At 49.1% G+C, this 21111-nt stretch overlaps 1 protein-coding gene across 1 annotated transcript; it reads right to left on the bottom strand.

The window, feature by feature from the left end:
- Window positions 1-1134: 1134 nt before the first annotated feature.
- Window positions 1135-15343, bottom strand: AURKA (aurora kinase A). The gene is made up of 8 exons (XM_036244543.1): window positions 15289-15343; window positions 12793-13072; window positions 10813-10867; window positions 9594-9785; window positions 8656-8794; window positions 4050-4198; window positions 1600-1774; window positions 1135-1335 (listed from the first exon to the last, which is right to left on the bottom strand). The coding sequence occupies exons 1-8, from the start codon at window positions 15328-15330 to the stop codon at window positions 1150-1152; spliced, it is 1218 nt and encodes a 405-aa protein (XP_036100436.1). The 5' UTR covers window positions 15331-15343; the 3' UTR covers window positions 1135-1149.
- Window positions 15344-21111: the final 5768 nt, after the last annotated feature.

Genomic DNA, 21111 nt, shown 5'->3' with positions numbered 1-21111 from the left:
CTCAGCTTAGCCCATGCCATCCCGGGAACACGCTTCCGTGGACTTCTGCAGTGACTCGGCTGTCGAGTCCCCAGGATGGGGACCCACGGAGGACCCCAGCTCCATGAGCTGGGCTGTCATTCAGCACCGCACTGAATGTCCACTGCCTAAAAAAGGAACTAACTTTATGGGCACACAGCAGGGTGAAGGGAGGGCACCCCATGGGGCCACAACCACAGCTCCCCATTTGTGTGCCATGTTTCCCCTTCCCCCCCCCCCCAGCAGCAGGAACTTCTCACACCAGCCTCCAACTTCTAAATCCTCCCTGTCCTTCAAGTCTCCAGACACCTCTCCCAGCTCCCCACTACCCATCCCAGTCTGCGTGTCCATGCTGTGGCCACCCTCCCAAGCTGTGTCCCCAACCACTGCAGGGTGGGTGAGGGGACGAATGGAGGGTGTTTCCAGCCCAGCCCGGCCTTCCTGCCTTCCCACCCAGCACTGCTCCAAGGGTGCACTGTGAACCCCTGGGAAACGCACTGTAATTACAAGGTGCTACATGAGAACGTCAGAGAGTAACCACTGTGTATATGCCTTAATGTATTTATAAACACAATATACAAACCATCAAAAACACTTCTGAAGAGTCCAGAACGTTTAGAACTGGCTGACATGTCTCAGCGGTGTCACAAGTGCCAAGGTGGAGGGAGCGCGCCCGTTTCGGTCGCAGGCCGGAGATGAACGGTGGAGGAGGACTAGGTCGCAGGCCCCGGGGGACAGACTTCTCTTTATTGTAACATCTAGAAGAATCACACTCTGACATTCAGAGTTCACCAGGCGCGGCCACCCAGGAGCCACGCACTCAGGTACTGGGAAGGGCATTGCACGGCTCCTGGGCTGCTGGGGTCGGGCAGGGCCCTCTGCCCGTAACCGCCTCCGCGTTCTCCTTCCGCAGGGCCTTCATCCAAACGGGCTGCCGGGTGGTGCGCCGTGAAGTCAGCCCGCTTCTCGTGGCTCCTTGGCTCAGGTCCCGTCCCCCGAAGTGGAACTCGCCCGTGTCAAATCGCGCTGCGGGCCGCGAGCAGGCAGGGGCGGCAGGGCCGTGTCGGGGTGTGCTTCTGGCCGATGACACAGCAGCCCGGCTCACGGGGTCCTCGCCCGGCAGCAAGAGTCTTAGGAGGGCTTGCTGGAGGATTCCTGGCTTTTCTGGCTATTTAATGGCTTTGAGGAATTTGCCGTGATCCAGGGGTGTTCCAATACTTCTTTCAGGGTCAGCCTTTGGTTAGGGTTATGCACCAACAGTCTTGAAATGAGGTCTCTGGCGCCCTCTGGCACAAAGTCAGGGAATGCGAATTCCACCTGGAGTACGAGTGACAGGGAGTCACAAACGCGGTTTAGAGAACAGCACAAATACTCAGACTGTAGCCCAGCTCCTCATGTTGTGCTGACCCCCAGCTGTAAAATGATTTTCGTTGCTACTTCATAACTGTTAATTTTGCTACTGTTATGTCTTAGGCGACCCTGTGAAAGGGTCGTTTGACCCCCAGGTTGAGAACCGCTGGCCAAGGGAAGGCAGACAAGGACAGAAAGGGCTCAGAGGTGCTGGCCCTGCCCGTGTCTTACCCGTGATATTCTTCTGTAGGTCTCCTGGTATGTGCTCGCCTCGAAGGGAGGCTTCCCAACTAAAAACTCATAGCAAAGGACGCCAAGGCTCCAGAGATCCACCTTCTCGTCGTGCATCCGGCCCTCAATCATCTCGGGGGGCAGGTAGTCCAGGGTGCCGCAGAGCGTGGTTCTCCTGGAACGAGGGAGGCGAGGCTGACACGCTTGTTTCTATGACCACAACAGCTGCTAAGCATCATCAGCAACCACACTAATGAGTGCCCTTCCCAGGCCAGATCCTGTCCTAGGAGGCAGGTACCTTGAAGCCCCATTTTCGACAGGAAACAGACTGAGAGAGCTGTGCAAAATCATGCAGCTAGCAACCAAGCCATACCCCACATCTGTCCAACTCCAGAAACTCCTTAAATGGTGCAAAAATAAAAAATTTAAAGTACCACTGCTATACAGACAGCCATGCAACATTCTCTGTAAATACGACTTAGCGTTCTACATTTTTTTTTTTTACATAGTAGATATGCTAAGAAGCCTAAGAGCCAGGTGACATTAATGACAAGAAACAACTGTCCCACTGTGAAAGCACTTGCTGCTTTCTGATGCAGCGGGTACAAGAGACCAAAACTGGGGGGTGAGGGGGGATGAAGTATTCTTGACAAAAATATTCTTCATGCCCTTTGACCCAATGTTCACTTTTCAGCAAATACAGAAGATAAAGGAAAAAGTTAAGTGACACCATAGCAAAAAAATCCATTTTAAATTGTGGGGTGACTAATCTAAAGTTAGACCAAAGAGACACAAGCAAATAGAATGCAGGGACCATGGTCAGATTCTAATGTAAAGAACAGCTGTACAATGTTGTGGACAGCTGGAGAAATTGGAGCATGGACTAAACATGAGCTATCACCACGGTTACTGATTTTCTTCGGAGTGCTGAGGGCTGGGATTGGACAGGACAGGCCCTTATTTTTAGGAGATGCACACTAATGTGCTCCAAGGACAAAGCATCATGACACATGCAACTTATTCTGAAGGTTCACCAAAAACGCAGACACAGCCCATATGGCAAAGTCTTAACTGCTGAAGGTAGGCTGTGGGCAGTCAGGTGAGCGATCTGCCAATTCAGCGGCTGTATGTTTAAGTGGGCATCTACAATGAGGCTGGAAACAGGTTGGCAGAGGCAGACAAACCCGGAGCAATGACCGTGCAGATTCCTATTGCTTTGATCAGGTCTTCTTGGCCATCGGAGAGCTTATGCTGGGCCATGCCTGGAGCTCAGCGAGCCCTCAAGTGTTCCCTCAACTGAATGGTGACCAGGAAGGAGCCAGCTCTCCAGGCAGCTAACCCCTCTCGTGACCACTGAGTCGAGGGGGACAGCACCCAGTGACCTGGGAGCCCTTTATGATTACTATTTGGGAGGCTGGGCGAAGTGACCATCAACATTTACATAAATGTCCTTTTCAGAAAAGGGTCAGTTATCTTTCCTACCACAATGACACCATTGGACAGTTAAGGTACTTTTAGCCCTGTGATACCACAAAGCCTACATTTCTTCGTTGTTTGCCTCTGCAGGTGCCAACAGCGCCCACTAGTGACAGACAACCAGATTTTTAAAAAGCAGGTTCAATGCACTGCTAGAAACGACGACAGGTGGTGGGTAACAAAGCAAAACCACCCCACCCTAAATAAGGGCGCCTATTTATTAGCCTAAATAAGGGTGCCTATTTAGGCTAATTTTTAAATTGGATTTATTTTTAAAGCAATATGGCTATACTTTTATAAGTCCTACCCCAAAGTAGACAAACTCCAAATGGATGCTTTTGAACACTCTGCTTCACATGTGGTTTCAAAGTTTATTTACATTCACATTAAATTTAAAACAGTAGAGAACATTTTTGTTCTTGTTTGCAAAGTTCACTTAAGACTTGTTTCCTTAGGTTGATCTCTCTGCTTTAGCTTTAAGAAGGGACAAGAACGAACTATTCCGCAGACGACAGCAGACCAGAGAGAATCTCTAACCACCCCCCTGAAAGCTCTCCCCAGACCCATGCAGCTGTGGGGCTCCCTCAGAACTGGGCTTTCAGCCCTCGACCTTCACAGGCGCTGCCCCCAGAAGGGTCCCCACCCACCATTACATCAGGTGTTACTCCCCCTACACATCCTGTACCTCTCCTGTCAAATACATGTCATGTCTGTCTACTTACCTGTCCCGTTCATTAGCCTCTAAGGACATTAACCATCTTTAATCCCAGGCCTAGGGCGCAACAAATAAGAGGTTACAGAATAAAAATGTACTTGAAGACACTGTTTTACTGCCGGGGCCTGAATTACTCCGAAGCACTGTGTCAGTTACCCGCCCCATCCAGCAGCACACTATACGCAGTCTTACTGCTTCATTCATGACTGGCTACTGGAGCTTCCGCTGACCCGACAGTTCCGCCTCTGAGGGTACATACCTGGAGGAAGGAGCGTGCACGGACCACCCGAAGTCCGCAATCTTAAGCTCTCCAGCTGATCCAAGGAGCAGATTCTCTGGCTTAATGTCTCTATGAATCACTCTCTTTGAATGGCAGTAAGACAGGGCATTTGCCAATTCCGTGACATACTGGCAAAAAAGTATTAAAAAATCTGTGTTTTAGATTTTATATAACAAGTTAACTTTAAACATCTCTTCTGAAAGAAAACCCAACATAGATGTTTAACATGGTTTATAGGTTTTAAAGCAAAAGCGAGAACCAACTGATGCAAAAAGTCAATGGAAACAAATCAGTGTTCAGCATGGACAAGTTCCCTGCTGCCAGGTGATGGATTTGCCGACACAGCAACTGTGACATTGAAAGACAGGGAAACTGAGGGGCTGTGACCACACCCCCACATGGCAATTCTCAGTCCCAAAATTAAGATGACACTGAATGGCCCTGGCCGGTCTGGCTCAGCGGTTAGAGTGTCGGCCTGTGTTCCAGAGAGACCTGGGTTTGGTTCCCGCTAAGGGCATGTATCTCGGTTGCAGTTTGTCCCCGGCCCTGGTTGGGTTGTGCGGGTGGCAGCCACTCGATGTGTCCCTTTCACATCAATGCTTCTCTCTCTCTCTCTCTCTCTCTCCCCCTCCCACTCTATCTGAACAAAAAGTGGAAAAATGTCCTCGGGTAAGGATTAAAAAAAAAAAAAAGATGACACTGAATGAACAACCAGCACAAACTAGGGAGTCAGACATAAACAATTTTTAAAAAACACAATCTATAAAAATCTCTCGAGTACAGTCAATTCCCATTTTATTTATTTATTTTATTTTTTTGGTACGTGCTCCTAGCGGGAACTGAACCCGGGACTCTCTGGTCCGCAGACAGACGTTCCAACCGCTGAGCCAAACTGGCCAGGGCTCAATTCCCATTTTAAAACCAAGACCAATTTACACCAAAAGCATTTGTTTGAAGCTAAGCGTGTGCAGGAAGACTAGCCGGCAGAAAGCACAGCCCTGGGCCCAGACAGCCTGGAGGGGCGCTGGCACGCTGTCCGGGCCACGCACACTCGTTCGGCAGCTCCGGGCACACGGCACTCAACCTTCTGTTAGTCCTGTTTCCATCCCAACCAAAGAAAGAGCTAGCAAGTCCAGAGTTTGCTTTAACACGTAGAGGAGAGTTGTTATTAACACACTAAAAGAACATATTTAGCTCTGGATAAAGTTGGAGAAGGCTTTGTTTGCCAAAAGTAACTGGTAGACAGGACTGAACGTTATTCCACACCAAAAACGTTTACTCAACAGATGGGTAGAAACCAAAGGTCATTGTCAGAAAAGATGTTTTCTCATTTTTTATCAGCCAAAGCCAGAGACAAAATTTAGACCATGGTAAACCGAAAGTGAAGACAGAAACTCTCCCACAACAGGAGAATCCCGAGGGCGGGCAGGGTTCTCCTCCCACGTCGACAGGAGGCGCTCTGCCCCGGGCTCTGCAGTGCTGCTCCACACCTCCCCACTGCACTGCGGACCTGGGAAGCCCCTAATGTTTCTCTACAGCTAGTTTTATCTGAATTCATCAGCAAAGGAGAACAAGTGTGTGTGTGTGTTATACATACTCATCCTAACTGCCACAGACTCTCAGAACCAGTCTTGCCCGGTCGGTGTGGCTCTGGACTGAGAGGCCCCGGTTTGATTCCCGGTCAGGGCACATGACTGGGTTGCAGGATCGATCACTGGTGGGAGATATGCAGGAGGCAGCCGATCAGTGTATCTCTCTCACATCGATGTTTCTCTCTCTCTCCCCCTCTCTAAAAAAAATAATAATAATAATTAACAAATACATATTTAAAAAAGGAAAGAACCAGTCTTTTATTTCTTTCAGATAGCTGTCTGCTCACACCAAAATGAACTCCATCTGGACTGAAGAAAACTGAGCAGTATAAGTATTAATTGCCAATTAACTAACAAACTAATTTAGTTAGCTAATATTTTAAAAGCAAATAAAACAGATCTATTTCTACTTATCCGAAGAACGATCATTTAAGATCAAAACAGCACGTCTTCATTGCAGAGACAAGGCCAGAGGGTCCTTCACCAATCGAGCTGTGATTTCAGATGGTGAAGGTAAAACCACCCAAGTTCAACACCATTTAGATTGATGCCGAAAAGAAAAGGAGTGTATGTGGTACCCAGAGAGCTCCACCAAGAAACAAAACCAAGTAACCCCCATCCAACAGGTCCCTCATCTGCCGACTCAATAAAAAACAGCCAAAATTAAGACAGCTCTCCAAACAAGTAATTTCATTCAAATAAAAGAAGAGCACAATCCATTGGTGAGGGGGGACCCCAGAACAGAAACCTGGCATGTTGGTGCTTTAAAAACTTCTGCACTGCAAAAGGCACAGGTAAGTGAATGAAAAGACAAGCCACAGACTACGGGGAAACATTTGTCAAATACTGTGTGATAAAGGATTTGGATCCGAAATATATAAGAACACGTAAAACTCAACAATGAAGATGACCGAAAAAAGCAATTTAAAAAATGAGCAAAAGGTGTGAACCAACACTTCAAAGACGTGAGAGATGGCAAATAAGCACATGGATGACTGTCGACATCGTGTCATTAAAGAACCGCAGCTCAAAACGAGGGGACACCATCACACACCTGTCAGAATGACTAAGACCCAACACAACCACCTGCCAGCTGCTGGTGCGGAGGAGGAACAGGCCCCTTGCTCACTGATGGGGCCAATGGGACCGCCAAGGGGCACGGCCCCAGAACAGCCCTGCAGAGCGAGCGCACTTACCACACACGCCAACAACTGCACCCTGGGGTGCTGACTCAACAGATACGGAAACCTGTGTCTCACGAAAACCCGTAGGCAAATGTTGTCAAGCTTTATTCATAATCACCAAAAACTGGAAGCCACCAAGATGCCTTTCACTAGGTGAAGGGATAAACTGAGGTACATCCATACAATAAAATTACTCATCAACAAACAGAAATGAGCTATATCAACCTGAAGAGATACAGATGAATCCTAAATGCACACACCAGTTGTTTCCCACAAGGCTAACTGGTTAACAATTCTGATACCACTATCCCTGTAGATAAGCAGTGAATAATTAAACGGAGGGGAGAAGGGGGATCCAGGTTTCCCAGTGCTGGAGTGGGAAGTTGCAGAAACACAAGGAGGGTAGAATGAGCCCCAGAGTAATGGACTCCTGCTCTGCTTCATACAGACACAGACAGATGGCTACAGAAACACTGACAGACACGTGAACATACACGGATTGGTCTACACACGCTTCCTTGCTCTGTCAGCTGACCGCCTAGAAGTAATGACACCCAGTAGCAATGAGCACACCCAGCACCCAGATCTTGGTTTCTAATAACATTTTCCAATAAAAGGAACCAGTGCGCCCTGGCCGGTTTGGCTCAGCGGTTGGAGCGTCGGCCTGCGGTCCGGAGAGACCCGGGTTCAGTTCCCGCTAAGGGCATGCACCTCGGTTGCAGTTTGTCCCCGGCCCTGGTTGGTTGTGCGGGTGGCGACCACTCAATGTGTCCCTTTCACATCGATGTTTCTCTCTCTCCCTCCCACTCTACCTGAACAAAAAATGAAAAAAATGTCCTCGGGTGAGGATGATAAAAAAATAAATAAATAAATAAATAAAATAAAAGGAACCAGTGCTTCTAGGACTGGGATAGGAAATATGCAAGATGAGGCTGGAGCACCCAGTCATGTCAGAAAACGTAAACAAAAAGCCGCTACACACCCACAATGACGGGGGTGCCGGAAACACAGGGACCGTGAGAGCTCCCAGTGGACAAGCCGGAACTCTGAGCAACACAATCAGTACTATTAGACCGCACCTCGAAGTATAAGATAGATGAGTCCACATTAACAAATGACTGAGTAAACACAGAAGGACAAGATCCGACATCATTTATGGGATCCTCTGCCCTATAGGAGGTGGGACATAACCCCCACGCCTTACGTGCGGCTGCCCAGTATGGAAAGAAAAAGAGAAACCCTACAGGAGAAAGGCGACAAGGTAAGCAAGGCTGACACCCACAGTGACGAGTCAGTGTACCTTTGATGTGATGAGAAAGCATTTTACCTCCATGATCTGCCTCTCAAACACCCACTGAGCTAGTCTAATCGTGAGAAAAACTAAGGAAATCTGAGTAAGAATGACCTTCAGTTAACAGTTACGTATCAATATCTGTTCATTGGTTATGATGAATGTACCATACTAATGTAAGGTATTAATATGAGAAATGAAGTGTGCATTAGTAAGAAAAAACAGGTCTGTACTATCTTCACAATTATTCTGTAAATCTAAAACTATTCTAAATAGTTCATTTTTTTTAAAAAGGCCACTATTTATATACATTTCCATGGAAAACCAGCTTTGGAAACAAACCAGCCACAATATTCTACCGGGTACCTGACTTTAACTGTATGTACGGTACAGGGACTGGCTTGTCCGCCCCACACACCGACCCTACCCAGCTATCACTGCACTGCAACGCGCTGCGTCAGGAAAGGCACACCGCCACGCAGGACGGCGGAGGGCGTGGAGCTGGGCCGGACGCTTACCGTAGCGGTTCTCTGCTCATCAAACCTGGACAGTTTCTGAAGCTCTCTATAGACGGCTCCGCGAGGCGCATACTCGAGAATTAGGTAAACTCTGGTGGCATCGTGGAAATAACCATACAGCCGGAGAATGTTTGGGTGCCTGCAACGAAGGACGGACACTCAACACCTGGTCGAGCAGCAGACACAGAGCGTGTGCCCCACAGCGAGCAAGCCTCCGTGTGAAAGCAGGGGTGAAGCCTGGTCTGGCCACAGGAGCCCGCTCCCGACCCCCCACTTGAGAAGCTGAAACTACAGCCCCCCCTAAGAAACACACATATCACCCATCAGCTTACGTGCACTTCAAGGTATTGATGGCCCTGAGGTTTATCTAAGGCTATTGTTTCCTTCCTTTCGGCCATCTTCGTTCTCAGGGGGAAACGCAGCTGAGTCTTCATTCCCCGCAGAGGGAAAGGAAGAACCAGGCTCGCCCACGCAGCGGAGGAAAAGGAAGAGCCATGCTCGCCCACGCAGCCCAGGCCAAGTGCAGCGAGACAAGTGAGGGGCCTTCGAGAAGGGTGCTGCATGTGCTGCTCTCTGCCACCAGCCCTCCCGACCCCGCCGGCAGCCCAGCAGGGTAACCGACTCGAGTTTGAAAACACACCGAAAGCAAGGAAAACAAAAAACAAAAGAAAACCCCGCTGGCCAAGGTCAACCTGCAGGCTGCCTACCACCTCTGCTCACAACTCTGAGCAAGAGGTGTCGTCCCCCTTATTGTCCACCCTAAACACTCTGCTCATGCAGATCACTCCGTCAACATAAACCTTCCAGATAGTCTTCAGGCCCACAGCAGGTAAGTCTAGAAAAATCTGTGAAAGGGACACTTCCATCATTCCACAGGCCCGAGGCAGGCAGCAGTTCCCAGGCGTCGACCTTACTCACTTACTTCGGCCGACACTCACCTCAGGTGGGACTGGATCTCTACTTCTCTCCGCAGCTGGTGCTCCACGCCCGCTTTCTCCAGCTGGGCTTTGAACAGGACTTTCAGAGCCAGGATGAACTTGCTTTGCTTTTCTCTCGCCAAGTACACATTTCCAAACTTCCCTTTACCCAGAGGGCGACCAATTTCAAAATCGTCCAAAGCCCATTGCCTTCTAGGAAAAAAATGGATCGTTTTAAAATATCAAGAAAACCAACCTCTTCTAACAATTAATTAGTAGACACACCCTGTGAATAACTTTATATTTACTGTATTCAGAATGTACCCTCTGCCAGAACCAAGCCAATCCCACAATTGATGAGTGCCACAGACATTAACCCCCCACGCCCCCACTTGCCTGCCGTTGGCTGTGAGTCAATGACAAGGAATACTGTGGACTTTCAGTGCTGAAACACTCAACTGAGTGTCCTAAGGCACACAGACCACTTCATAACACTGAAGACCATAGGATTAGGGACGTAAATGGACGGTGAAGGATGCCCCGGAACCATCCGCGGGACACTTCCTAACTAACCACGGCCTCCTCTCCTCAGCCCCCGGGAGATGCTGCCACCCGCGGAGGACCGTGGAGAACCACCTGGTAAAGCAGGCCAACGGATCCCACAGGGCAGTCGGGGAGAACATCAGATTCTCAGAAAGTCTCCGCTAGGCACTAAGGCAGAAGAGCGGATGCATCCCTGCCTCCTACCATGATCTAGAGCCCAGACAGTGCAAAGACTGCGCGGAAGCTGCCGTAGCCAAGCTTACCCCGCGAGCACAGCCACGCCGTGAGTGCTGTCCAAATACTCGCACAACCACATGCGTACAGACAGTTCTGCAACATGGCCCATGTTTTAAACAAACCTGCACTTCTTATTCACATAGAACATATGGAACACACACAAACCATATGCAGTGGCTACTTCGGAGGACAGAAGGGGACTTTCACTTTACACGTTTCTGTAATAGATTCACACAAGCTTTTCTAAAGTTGAAAAACAAAAGAAAGACTTGAGACCCTAAGTAAACATCCATCATTAAAATCTATTTTATGAAGGTTAGAATCTTGGAAACATTTATATTTTCAAAGTGAAAATATAAAGACCTCCTTATTTTTTAGAGTCCCAAAATTAAATCTGCAATTAAATGGTGTATCCTAATAGAACAACAGCACAGAACTTCATAAATAAGATAAAACTTACTTTTTCGATTCTTCATTTTTCTGTTTTGATGCCGGTTCCTTTTCAGAGTTATTTCCTACATAAAATAATTTAAAAACCTGTTTTTAGAATAACTATACAGAATAAGTTAAGAATCTGTGAATAGAAGTGAATCAAAAAATGGTCACCAAAATATTAATGACATGTCCAGAATTATAGGTCTGGGCAATTTTTAGTTTTTGTGTTTGTTTTTTTTAATCCTCACCCAAGGACATTTTTGCATGTATTTCAGATAGAGAAGGACAGAGAGAGGGAGGAAGAGAGAGAGAGAAACATCAATGTGAAAGAGAGACATCGACTGGCTGCCACCCACACAACCCCAACGAGGGCTGGAGACAAACGGCAACCAAGGTACATGCCCAGCGGAAACCGAACCCAGGTATCTCTAGTCCACAGGCCGATGCTCTAACCACTGGGCCAAACCAGCCAGAGCCATTTTTAGTTTTCTTTACAGAAAAGAGGACCCACAACATAAGCTGCCTGCCACCCAGTAACTTCTACAAACTCCTAGAGTAAACATGAGCAGGCACGTACACAGTTAGGCCTTCCGATATCATGAAGACTTGAGACTATTTCCAAAGAAGCGCTGCTAAGGCAGAACTACGTCTTCCCAACCGTGGCAAGCTCCCCCCGTCACCTTTCCCACAAGGTGGGCCAGCCAACTGTCCATACACTACGTACAAATGTGATCAACGTGCCACTATACCCCTCATCGGTGGGCAACACAGAACTAGGGGCCACCAATCCAGCACGAGGTACGACAAACCAATGGTCCAACAGGGTGCTGAGGCCACTATCTCATCAGCCAGAGACTCTGGGACATTGGCTCTTGTCTTTCTCTGGCACTGAAACCCCAGCGGCAGCACAGCATGGTCCGCGTACACATTCCAATGCGGGGCGGTGGGTTTCCCGCCAGCGTTCAGCGTCTCAGTGAACGCCACCAATATAAGCACCATGTCCGCGTCGTTTAGTCCATGCTTCTGCGCCTCAGCTTCCTTCCCTGTGGGACTGAGCTGGTGACTGACTACCTTCAGAGTGGCCCCGAGGGCTGAGACAGGTGGGGGAAGAAAGCACCCATCTCACAGCCTGCGGCTTGTGGCACTCAGCGATGGTGAGTAGTGACTGCTGACACCCCTCCCACCCAGTTCAGGCCTCCCTCCTACCTGGTACCCGGTCCAGCATCACTACTCCAATTCACCCACACTGGAGTAAGCTCTCCACAAGGCCCGTCCGCCCTTGCTCCGTGCCCAAGCCTTCCAGCACCTTCCAGCACACAGGGGACGAAGCCCCTCCTCAGCATGACCACGCGTGCCCACGGCGACCTCCCCCATCGACTTGCTCGATTTCCTCCACACTGCGGAACCTTGGAATTTTTCAGTTCCTCAAACATACCCTGAGGGTAGGAGTCAGGTCTGTACCCTTCGCACAGGCCCGGCCCACAGGAGATACTGTTACTTCAACCTGACATTGAATTTTCTCCTCAGACTCAATCAAAATGACATAAAACTGGGGCTCCAAACAAGGCAAAACACACAGCTACATGAACTTGGCTTTTTTTTTGGTACGTGCCCCTAGCGGGAACCGAACCCGGGACTCTCTGGTCTGCAGGCCGACGCTCCAAACGCTGAGCCAAACCGGCCAGGGCACACTTGCCCTTTTTTTTTAATCCTCACCCAAGGACATTTTCCCATTTTTTTGTTCGGATAGAGTGGGAGAGAGAGAAAGAGAGAGAAACATCGATGTGAAAGGGACATATCGAGTGGTCGGCACCCGCAAAACCCAACCAGGGCCGGGTACAAACTGCAACCAAAGTACACGCCCTTAGCGGGAACCAAACCCAGGTCTCTCTGGACCGCAGGCCGACGCTCCAACCGCTGAGCCAAACTGGCCAGGGCACACTTGCCCTTTTTTTAGGCAACGAGAAAGCACAACTATCCAGTGGGTTTCAAAAAGCTCATTTACCAGGGGCTGGTGGCTGGAGCTGCTCACTCTTCTGCGTACTATTCGGTGGTCTGGAGACAGGGCGAGGGCCACTGGCTGCCTGCAATTGCTTCTGCTTCAGATTCTGAGCCGGTTTGTGGCTGGAGACAAGCTTCTGTGCATGTGAAGGAACTCGCTGGGAGGAATTGGAAGGACACAAGACCCGCTGAGCCTGGCCACTATTTGCAGATAACGGATGCTGAGAAGGAAATTGTTGAGTCACCGGAACACGCTTTGGACCCTCACCAGGTAGAACTGTAGTCTAGGTTAGGAGGGAAAAATAAAAGAAGCTTCAAGGTCTTCATAAAGAAAAGCTGAATATCCTGAGAACTTGTTTTCTAATATAACAAAATAAGACTGTCACTGATAACAGATGGAATGAGAAAGCTATTTCAACCAGCACTCTCGAAGGCTATGGTTAGTACATGGCTGAAAGGAATACCTGAATGACACTCCCCCTCCCCATGCCCCGCCCAAACACCGCGCTCCCATAACCAAAGTTCATTCACTAAACTTCCATGTAAAGAGGGAGACAAACTCTAAGAATTCAATGACTTGGGAATTACCATTTAGCAAAAAGTTGCAATACAGAAACATTATACCAAAATCCCAATTGCATGAAATTTCTTTGACAACTCATGTTGAGGGGGAAAAAAATGAAAAAAAAAAAAAAATACATCAAACTGTTCAACTGTGATTATCTTCAACTGAAGAAGTTTTAAAAGAATTTTTGTATTTGCCAGATTTTCCACAAAAAGCTACTTACAAAACAGACCTGAGGCAAAAGAACTTTGAAAAAGGAAACAAACATAGGTTCTTCAAAAAGTTATCATCAAAGCCCTGGCTGCTTTGGTTCAGTTAGCGCATCAGCCCAGGAACCAAAGGGTCAAGGGTTCAATTCCCAGTCAAGGGCACGTACCTGGGTTGCAGGTTCGATCCCTGGTCCCAGTCAGGGACGTTCAGGAGGCAACCAATCAATTTGTCTCTCTCACATCGATGTTTCTCTCCCTCTTTCTCTTTTCCCTCCCTTTCCAACTCTATCTTAAAAAAAAAAAAAAATTAATGAAAAAATATCCTCAGAGGAAGATTAACTAAAAAAAAACTATTACCAAAATATATTATTTACATGCCTGTAACTAGGATATCACCAACTTAAAAATAGTTAATTTAGCCCAGCTGGTGTGGCTCAGTGGTTGAGCATCGAACCCTGCACCAAGAGGTCACCAGTTCGATTCCCGGTCAGGACACGTGCCCAGGTTGTGGGCCTGATTCCCAGCGGGGGGCATGCAGAAGGCGACCAATAGATGTTCTCTCTCATCGATGTTTCTATCTCTCTCTCTTTTCCTCTTTCTCTAAAATCAATAAAGAAAAAAAAAAAACCAGTTAATTTATTTCTAAGACCCTGAGCTAATCAAATGGGGATACGGAGGGGACACTCTCTCCGGCTTTCGTAGGAGGAAGTTTCCTAATAAAAACGGAAACCGTGCCAGAAAGGGAAGCCTCGGAGTCCATCTCCAGCTCACTGGTACGAGAGGGTCCAAGTATAAAGTCAGTTACTTCTGAAATTAGCGGCATCCACAACACAGTAGGCATTCAGGCAGTGGCAAATAAACATTTTAAATAGAGCAATTTTTAAAAATGATGTTTATCCTAGGAAATGAGAATCAAATACAGTGAATCAGGTTAACCTTTTTCTAATTGGTCAATTTATACCTTGTCAGTAAAAAAGGGTCAGTATCCATTTATTTGAAGATGAAGATGTCTAAAAACAAGCCCCCCATGCCTCCCAAAAAACCCAAGCAATATTTATATGAGTATGCTGTTTTCCTGGAGATTATTTATAGTAAAGAATCTTTACATGAGAGACTCATTCACCCAGTGTTCCACAAATATTCATTAAATACTAAGAACCAGGGGTCTTTTCTTGGTGCAGTCTTCCTGGATTCCAAGCTATCCCAATCTGAACTGAGCACCCCTCCTCAGAATTCTGAGGTCCTACTGACACATAGCAAGGCACGGTACTGGCTCACACGCCTCCCCTGCCGGGCTCCAAGTGCCACCAAGTCAAAGACCACATGCTCAGTCCGCGCATCCGACCCAGAAGCCGGCACAACGCGGAGTCCCAGGGAACCTTCACTGACATGTGCGTGACAGTCCTCTGAACTTACCACTCCCTGACTCGAGGCCAAAACAAACTACGGCAAAGAAATTAACTTCTGGCAAACAAGTACAGGCAAGTATTAGGCATCTACTGTGTACACTATGCTGCATACAATGACGAACACAGACTTGAACAGCTAAGTATGATATACAGAACAAACAAGATACAGCGAGAGCACCAACAAAATGTTCCTGAACGCTGAGAAAAGCGATCTGAAGCTACAAATCCGAAGTGAAGGTGAGAAGAATTCCAGATAGAAGACGAATCTCCATGTGGGTCTTATAAACGTGGCAGAGATTACAGATTACTCAGCTTACCTTAACCGGCCCTGAAGTGCAGTTTTCTTTAGATTTGTCCATGATGCCTGAAAAGAAAAACAATCTTGAATTCACACTAGCTGCTTCAAAGTATTGTTATGCTAGATCAGGGTCACATCTTCAACAACACACAGAATTTTATACTTTTTCTTTGTCCAAATAAAACTGACAAGGGAGCACTGTTTTCCCACGTGACATAATGTTCAGGTGTGGACCTTTTCCCATAAGACCAACCTCCTGTCCCCCAGTGCACTGCACTGCACCCCCTTCTCCCTTCCCCTCCCCGCCTGCTACTCAGACTTCACTCCTGAACTGACTCATCCCTCTGCTCCATCATCTCCTCGCAAATGGATCACTTCCACCCGCGTTCAAACCTGCTTCCAAACCTGTTACCTTAAAAAAAAAAGTCCTCTTTATGCCCTAACTGATCTCAAGGTATGACCTCGCCTCCCCTTTCAACAGTAAAGCTCTAGAACAGCTGTCTCTACTACCTACGACTTCTCTCACCCTCCTTGGGCCCACTCCCCTTAGTCCACCTCATCACTGCCCCCTGCTGTCCAAATCCACAGGTCAGTTCTCTGCCTCCATCTTACCCGAGTTCTAGGTAGCAGGACAAGCTCAATCACTGATTTTCCACTCCTTTCTTCACTTAGCTTAGACTAGGCCCATGAAGTCCTCGAATGCAGACCTTGACCACTGCTCTAACTGTGTCTCCTCTTGTCTACTGCACACCAGCCATACAGGGCTCCTGTTCTTTCCTCAAGAGTCCCTGCCACAAGGCATGTGTACTTCCTGTTCCCCCGACAGAAGTGTGGCCTGCTCCTCCTTTCATGCAGTCTCTGGTCAGATGTCCCCTTTTCAGACCATCTGTCCTTTATTTTTCTTCATAGCCCTTACTTAACATCTTACACAACATTACTTGTATATGTTTACTTTCTGTCTCCCCAGACTCAGATATCCAGCTACCTACTCAGTATCTCCAAAAAAAGTAAGCTCCAGGACAGCAAGGCCTTAGTCCCACTGGTTCAAGGTCTCCCCAGACATGCCCTGCATGTAGTATGTACACCAACATTTGGGGAATAAATTAATCCATTAACAAAGCAAATCAATCATAAAAGTGATTTGTAACATTTAGCCCATTCTGTGAGTCAGGCACCCACCCATCAGACAGAACATAAACAAGTAAGCAGAAAGCTTTCTGTGTTTTTCTTCCTGGTGCTCTCCAATAAGAGAGCACCCCCCACCCCCAAGTCATCATAAGCATTTCATGAATTGGCAAATCACTCCACCTTGGGGCTGCTAAAGGGCCTACAGTTCCTAGAAGTAATAGAAAGACGTGGAAAGATATGCCTGTGTTATGCAAACATTAATTTCTCACAGGTTCTACTACTTGCTTCACTCTCCCTAACAATGATTAGCAACAGACTAATGAGATCACATAGCCAAAGGACATATGCTCCACAGCCTTCAACAGAAACTACAAACATTTGCTCCAATTTAGTACACTCTTCCTTCCCGGGAAAAATAAGTGGAATGCAATATGATTCTGACCCAGAAATTCTGGAGGAAGCGCCAAGAAGACTGCTTCTCAGGTGACTCTGGTCTACAGCCCGGTTCGTGGGTCACGTGACCAGATGACCTTCACCGGACTCCTGGCAATTTACACAGGAAAACTATTAGATCTATAACACTGCGGGTTTAGGCTTTTCCTTCCTTCGTGGAACCTACTAACATCATCTGCACAGATAGGTAAGAGTGGAGAGGAAATAAAATGAGTTATACTGCTGAAGAGGGTGTAAGTCAAACAAGGAAAGTCAAGGAGGAGACATGTAAAGTCGAGGGCCGCAGCAACCTCCACACAGCACGAGGGTTAGAAAGACAGACTCCCAGGCACAACCCCGACCTGAAGGACCACCACCAGTTCTTTGGGGAACATCAGAATCACCTGGAGAGCTTGATGATCGCAGACAGCCCGAGTCCCTTGCTCCAGCCTTCTGACTCATGGGGGGGGGGGGTGTCTACGTGTTAACAAGAATTCCGACCCGGGTGGTCTAAGGTCAGGACAAGGGCCCTTTCCTGGCTGGTCTACCCCCCTAAGCCACGGCTGTTCTCTCCTTCCTGACACTCACCTGCTGGAAGTTCTCCGCGGGTTCGGCCTCTGCTGCCCCACCCCCACCAGCACGTAGCCGCCAAGGCAGCAGAGACCTCCCGTACGTTTCCTCCCCCAGGTGCCCACCAGAAGACGAGCTTCCCATCAGACAGCACGCCAACCTCAGCTGCCCGACCACTCCAGGTGTTTAAGATACACCCAGCGGCAGGGCGCCTTGGTACCGGGAGCAGAGGGTGGGGGCGCTTGGAAAGGCGGGGGGGGGGGTGAGACGGAGGGCAGGGGGGGGGGGACGGAGGGCAGAGTGGGGGGGACGGGGGGCAGAGTGGGGGGACGGAGGGCAGGGAGGGGACGGACGGAGGGCAGAGTGGGGGGGACGGAGGGCAGGGAGGGGGAGGGGGACGGAAGGGAGGCGTCCTGGGGAAGGGCAGAGAAGGATGAGGGACCGAAGGACGCTTTCTCACCCCGACTCTCCCCTCGCCAGCCCCGCCGCCCGCGCCAAGGCCCCCAGGCCGGCCGCTGTCGCCCTCCCGCCGCACGGACCTGCGCCGAGGCCCGGGCACCTGTTGGCTCCGGCCTCCGACCCAAGGCCGTCGAGTCCTCCGGAGAGCCGAGCCGTTGGGATTCAAAGAGTCATTTTAAATAGGAGTTAAACTCTCTGGTCCGAAAGCTGATTGGCCTGGGCTAGAGAGGCGCTGCCTTCTCATTGGTTCACAGCCAACGCGACGGATGTTGTCACGTCCCAGGAAGGCACACGCGGCGCGCAGGCGCACTTGCTCCGTCAGGCCCCGGAAGTGAGGGCGCCAACGGCCCGCCAGGCCGGTGTCTGTTCTAGCGCCCGCGCTGCTCTCCAGGACGCGACATTTGTCTGTGAGAACAGAAGCCCTTTGGCGTCAGGGTTGTCGCATAGCAGATAAAGTCGGAGCGGGGTGAACGAACCTCTCGAAGGTGCCAGTAAGTAAGATGGCGAGACGGGCAGGCGAGAGGGGGCCGATCGATAGCGCAGCGCTCGGCGCGGCGCCCTGTGCGCGTGCGCGGTGATGTGCGCTCGGAGCGATTGCTCGGGCAGGGTTCGCGCCTCCATTTTTCTGGAAGAGCGGGAGACCGAGAGAGCCGGACTCGCGGGTACCGGGGCCTGGGCTGCGGGGGAGTGGCTGGTGCGGCCGGGCTGCGGCCTTTAGGGGGCCACGGGGAGGGCTGGGGTGAGGCGCGAAGGGGCGATGGTGAGCGGGGAGGCGTGCGCCCTGAGTTGCCAGGCGGGGCCTGTTCCCTCCTCCTCCAAGGCCTCGCTCGCTCCCTCCCTCCGCCTGAGTTCGCCTCTCTGCCTGGGCGGGAGCGGCGCGCACCGCGAGGGGCCGGCGGTTCTCTCGCCCTGGTCCCTCCTCCAGCCCGGGACGTTACCAGCCCCGAGTTGGGTTCTTCCGGCCTCCGGCCTCGGCGTCCTCACCTGCAAACGGAGCGGAAATGGGGCGCCCACGAGCCCGGCGACGCCGCTCCGCGGGAGTTGAGGAGCCGGCTCGTCCTCTCGCGTCTTTGTTTCATCTGCCTGTGCACCCCAGGATGGTCCTGGCGTGAGTGAAGACACGGGGGAGAAGAACGGCGAAGTTCTGGGCTCCGGCGTGGACAGGCCTGGCGGCCACTTGCACCTTGGACGAGTCAGTGACTCGGCCACATGCTACTTTCGTTGGATTTCTTAACCTCTTTGACCCAGTTTCACCGTCTCTGTCGCGTTTAGTGTTGTCTACACACGCGTAGATTTATTTGCATTTGCTTCGACCCGTGCTTGCCAAGTCCACTGCGTGATGTTAAATGATTTTATGCAGTGAGCTAATGCTTCCTTGTAAAGGGCTCAGCCTGGGGTCTGGCAAGTGCTTAATTAGTGTTAGCTGTTGTTGTCAACACCCATCAGTGCAGCGCAGCAAGAACTCGGGCTGTGGAGTCAAATAGCCTCGGTTAAGTTCCAGGCTCTGCCGTTTAGTTACAAGCTGTGTGCTCTTGAGGGAGTTGACTTCTCTGGGCCTCGGGTTGCCGTCTCCTAAATAGGATTGAATGAAGTGGTGCATATCAGTTGCCTGCACGATGTGTGTTATGTACTATGATGAGTGTCCTGTAAATTTTAGCTAGGTTATTGTTGAGTTAAGGAGCACCACAGTCTCTACAGTCACACCACCTGTATTCTAGTCCTGGTTGGTCCAGGCACTACTTGTGAGACCTTGGGCACATTTTTTTCCCTCCTCATCTGTAAACAAGATTACTGGACTTCCTTTATAGAATGGTGTAAAATAGAATATGGTAAATACTCAGTAATCGTTAGCTATTATGATCGGTAGCTTCAGTAATTCTTCAGAGATAGTTGCATAGTTAGAAAACTTGATTTTCTGCCCCTTTCCTATAACACTCCCCCTTCTAGAATCACCCCTGTCAAGTACAGCACTACTGGGAGGTACTGTGTTCCTGTTCACTCACTTTCTTCTTTCTCACATTCATCTCTCTCCCGTGCTCTCCTTCCAGTTTTTTCCTGCGCTGCTATAATCACCTGTCTGCATATGACTTGCACTCCTTTTTATTTTAACATTGATTTTTAGAGAGAGAGGGGAATGAAGAGGGAGAGAGAGAGAAACATCGATGAGAGAGAACATCGATTGGTCGCCTCCAGCATGCGCCGGGACTGGAGGTTTGGCCCACAGCCTGGGCATGTGCCCTGACCAGGAATCGAACCAGCCACCTCTTGGTGCATGGGTGGGTGCTCACTGAGCCACACCGGCCGGGCATGACTTTTATTCTTTATTGCTGTCCCCAGGCTCCTCCAGCCTTCTGATATCTATCTATATGTACCCATAGATACAGACATTGGCTTTTGACAAATTATCTAATCACGTTCACCATTTGGAGTCATAGTTGTGGTGGTGCTGGGGTGTGTGTGTGTGTTGGGAGTTTTTTGCATAAACCAGAAACTATCACCTACCATTTCCTGTTTCACTTTCTAAGACAGGGAGAACTTAGACACCTGTAAATCAATCGAAGTGCACAATTCTCCAGGTTTTTACTTTTTTTCTTTCATTTTTTTATTGTTTTGGCTGTATATTATTTGCCAGTATTTTATTGAGCAATTCACTTTTGAGTATTTCCAAAGCATTCAACTTGATTAAGTTTTCATAACACAATAGGTGTTTCACCCTCATATTTTGATTTACTATCTAAGTATATAATTTAACAACTTCAGTTGCTTTAAAACATATGTTAAGACTGAACATTACTGACATTAGTAAATGTCAGCTGGTAGAAACTGCAATGTCTTGACATCTAAAACTGGCCACTGCCTTACCTGTTGCCAACACCAGTCAATGTTTTATTAACAGAAGAAATGGAAGATTCTGGGATAGCGAGAAAGAATAAAAATCACAGGTAGTTTGGCAGAGAAGAAAAAACTGTCCATATCAGCTGGCATGATCTGAATAATGTCTGTGCCACTCTGCCCAGTGCTGCACGTGCACCATCTTGTTGAACCTCCACTAACTTGTTTCAGAGCTGGGGAACCTGATCTCAGACAGACGAGTCACTGGCCAGAGATAATGCAGGTGGTAGAGCTGGGGTTGAGCCCCACGGGTCATACCTGATCTTTGTGTCGCCTCTGGTTTACTGGTGCCTCTCCCCTTCACCACTCACCTGTCTTCTCTTTTTGCAGCTGGAGAGAAGTTGCTTTCCTCTTCCCCACG

Source organism: Molossus molossus, unplaced genomic scaffold (assembly GCF_014108415.1).
Source record: "Molossus molossus isolate mMolMol1 unplaced genomic scaffold, mMolMol1.p scaffold_m16_p_6, whole genome shotgun sequence".
Classification (NCBI taxonomy): domain Eukaryota; kingdom Metazoa; phylum Chordata; class Mammalia; order Chiroptera; family Molossidae; genus Molossus; species Molossus molossus.
The sequence above is the reverse complement of the archived record's forward strand: the minus strand, read 5'-3'. Positions and strand labels throughout refer to the sequence as shown.

Coding starts and splice junctions, on each gene's coding strand:
- AURKA (XM_036244543.1), bottom strand. CDS start 15,330: ATGGACAAATCTAAAGAAAACTGCACTTCAGGGCCGGTTAAG. Junction 13,073..15,288: donor GCACTTCAGGGCCGGTTAAG/GTAAGCTGAGTA, acceptor CTCCTAACCTAG/ACTACAGTTCTACCTGGTGA. Junction 10,868..12,792: donor GCTCCAGCCACCAGCCCCTG/GTAAATGAGCTT, acceptor TATTTTATGTAG/GAAATAACTCTGAAAAGGAA.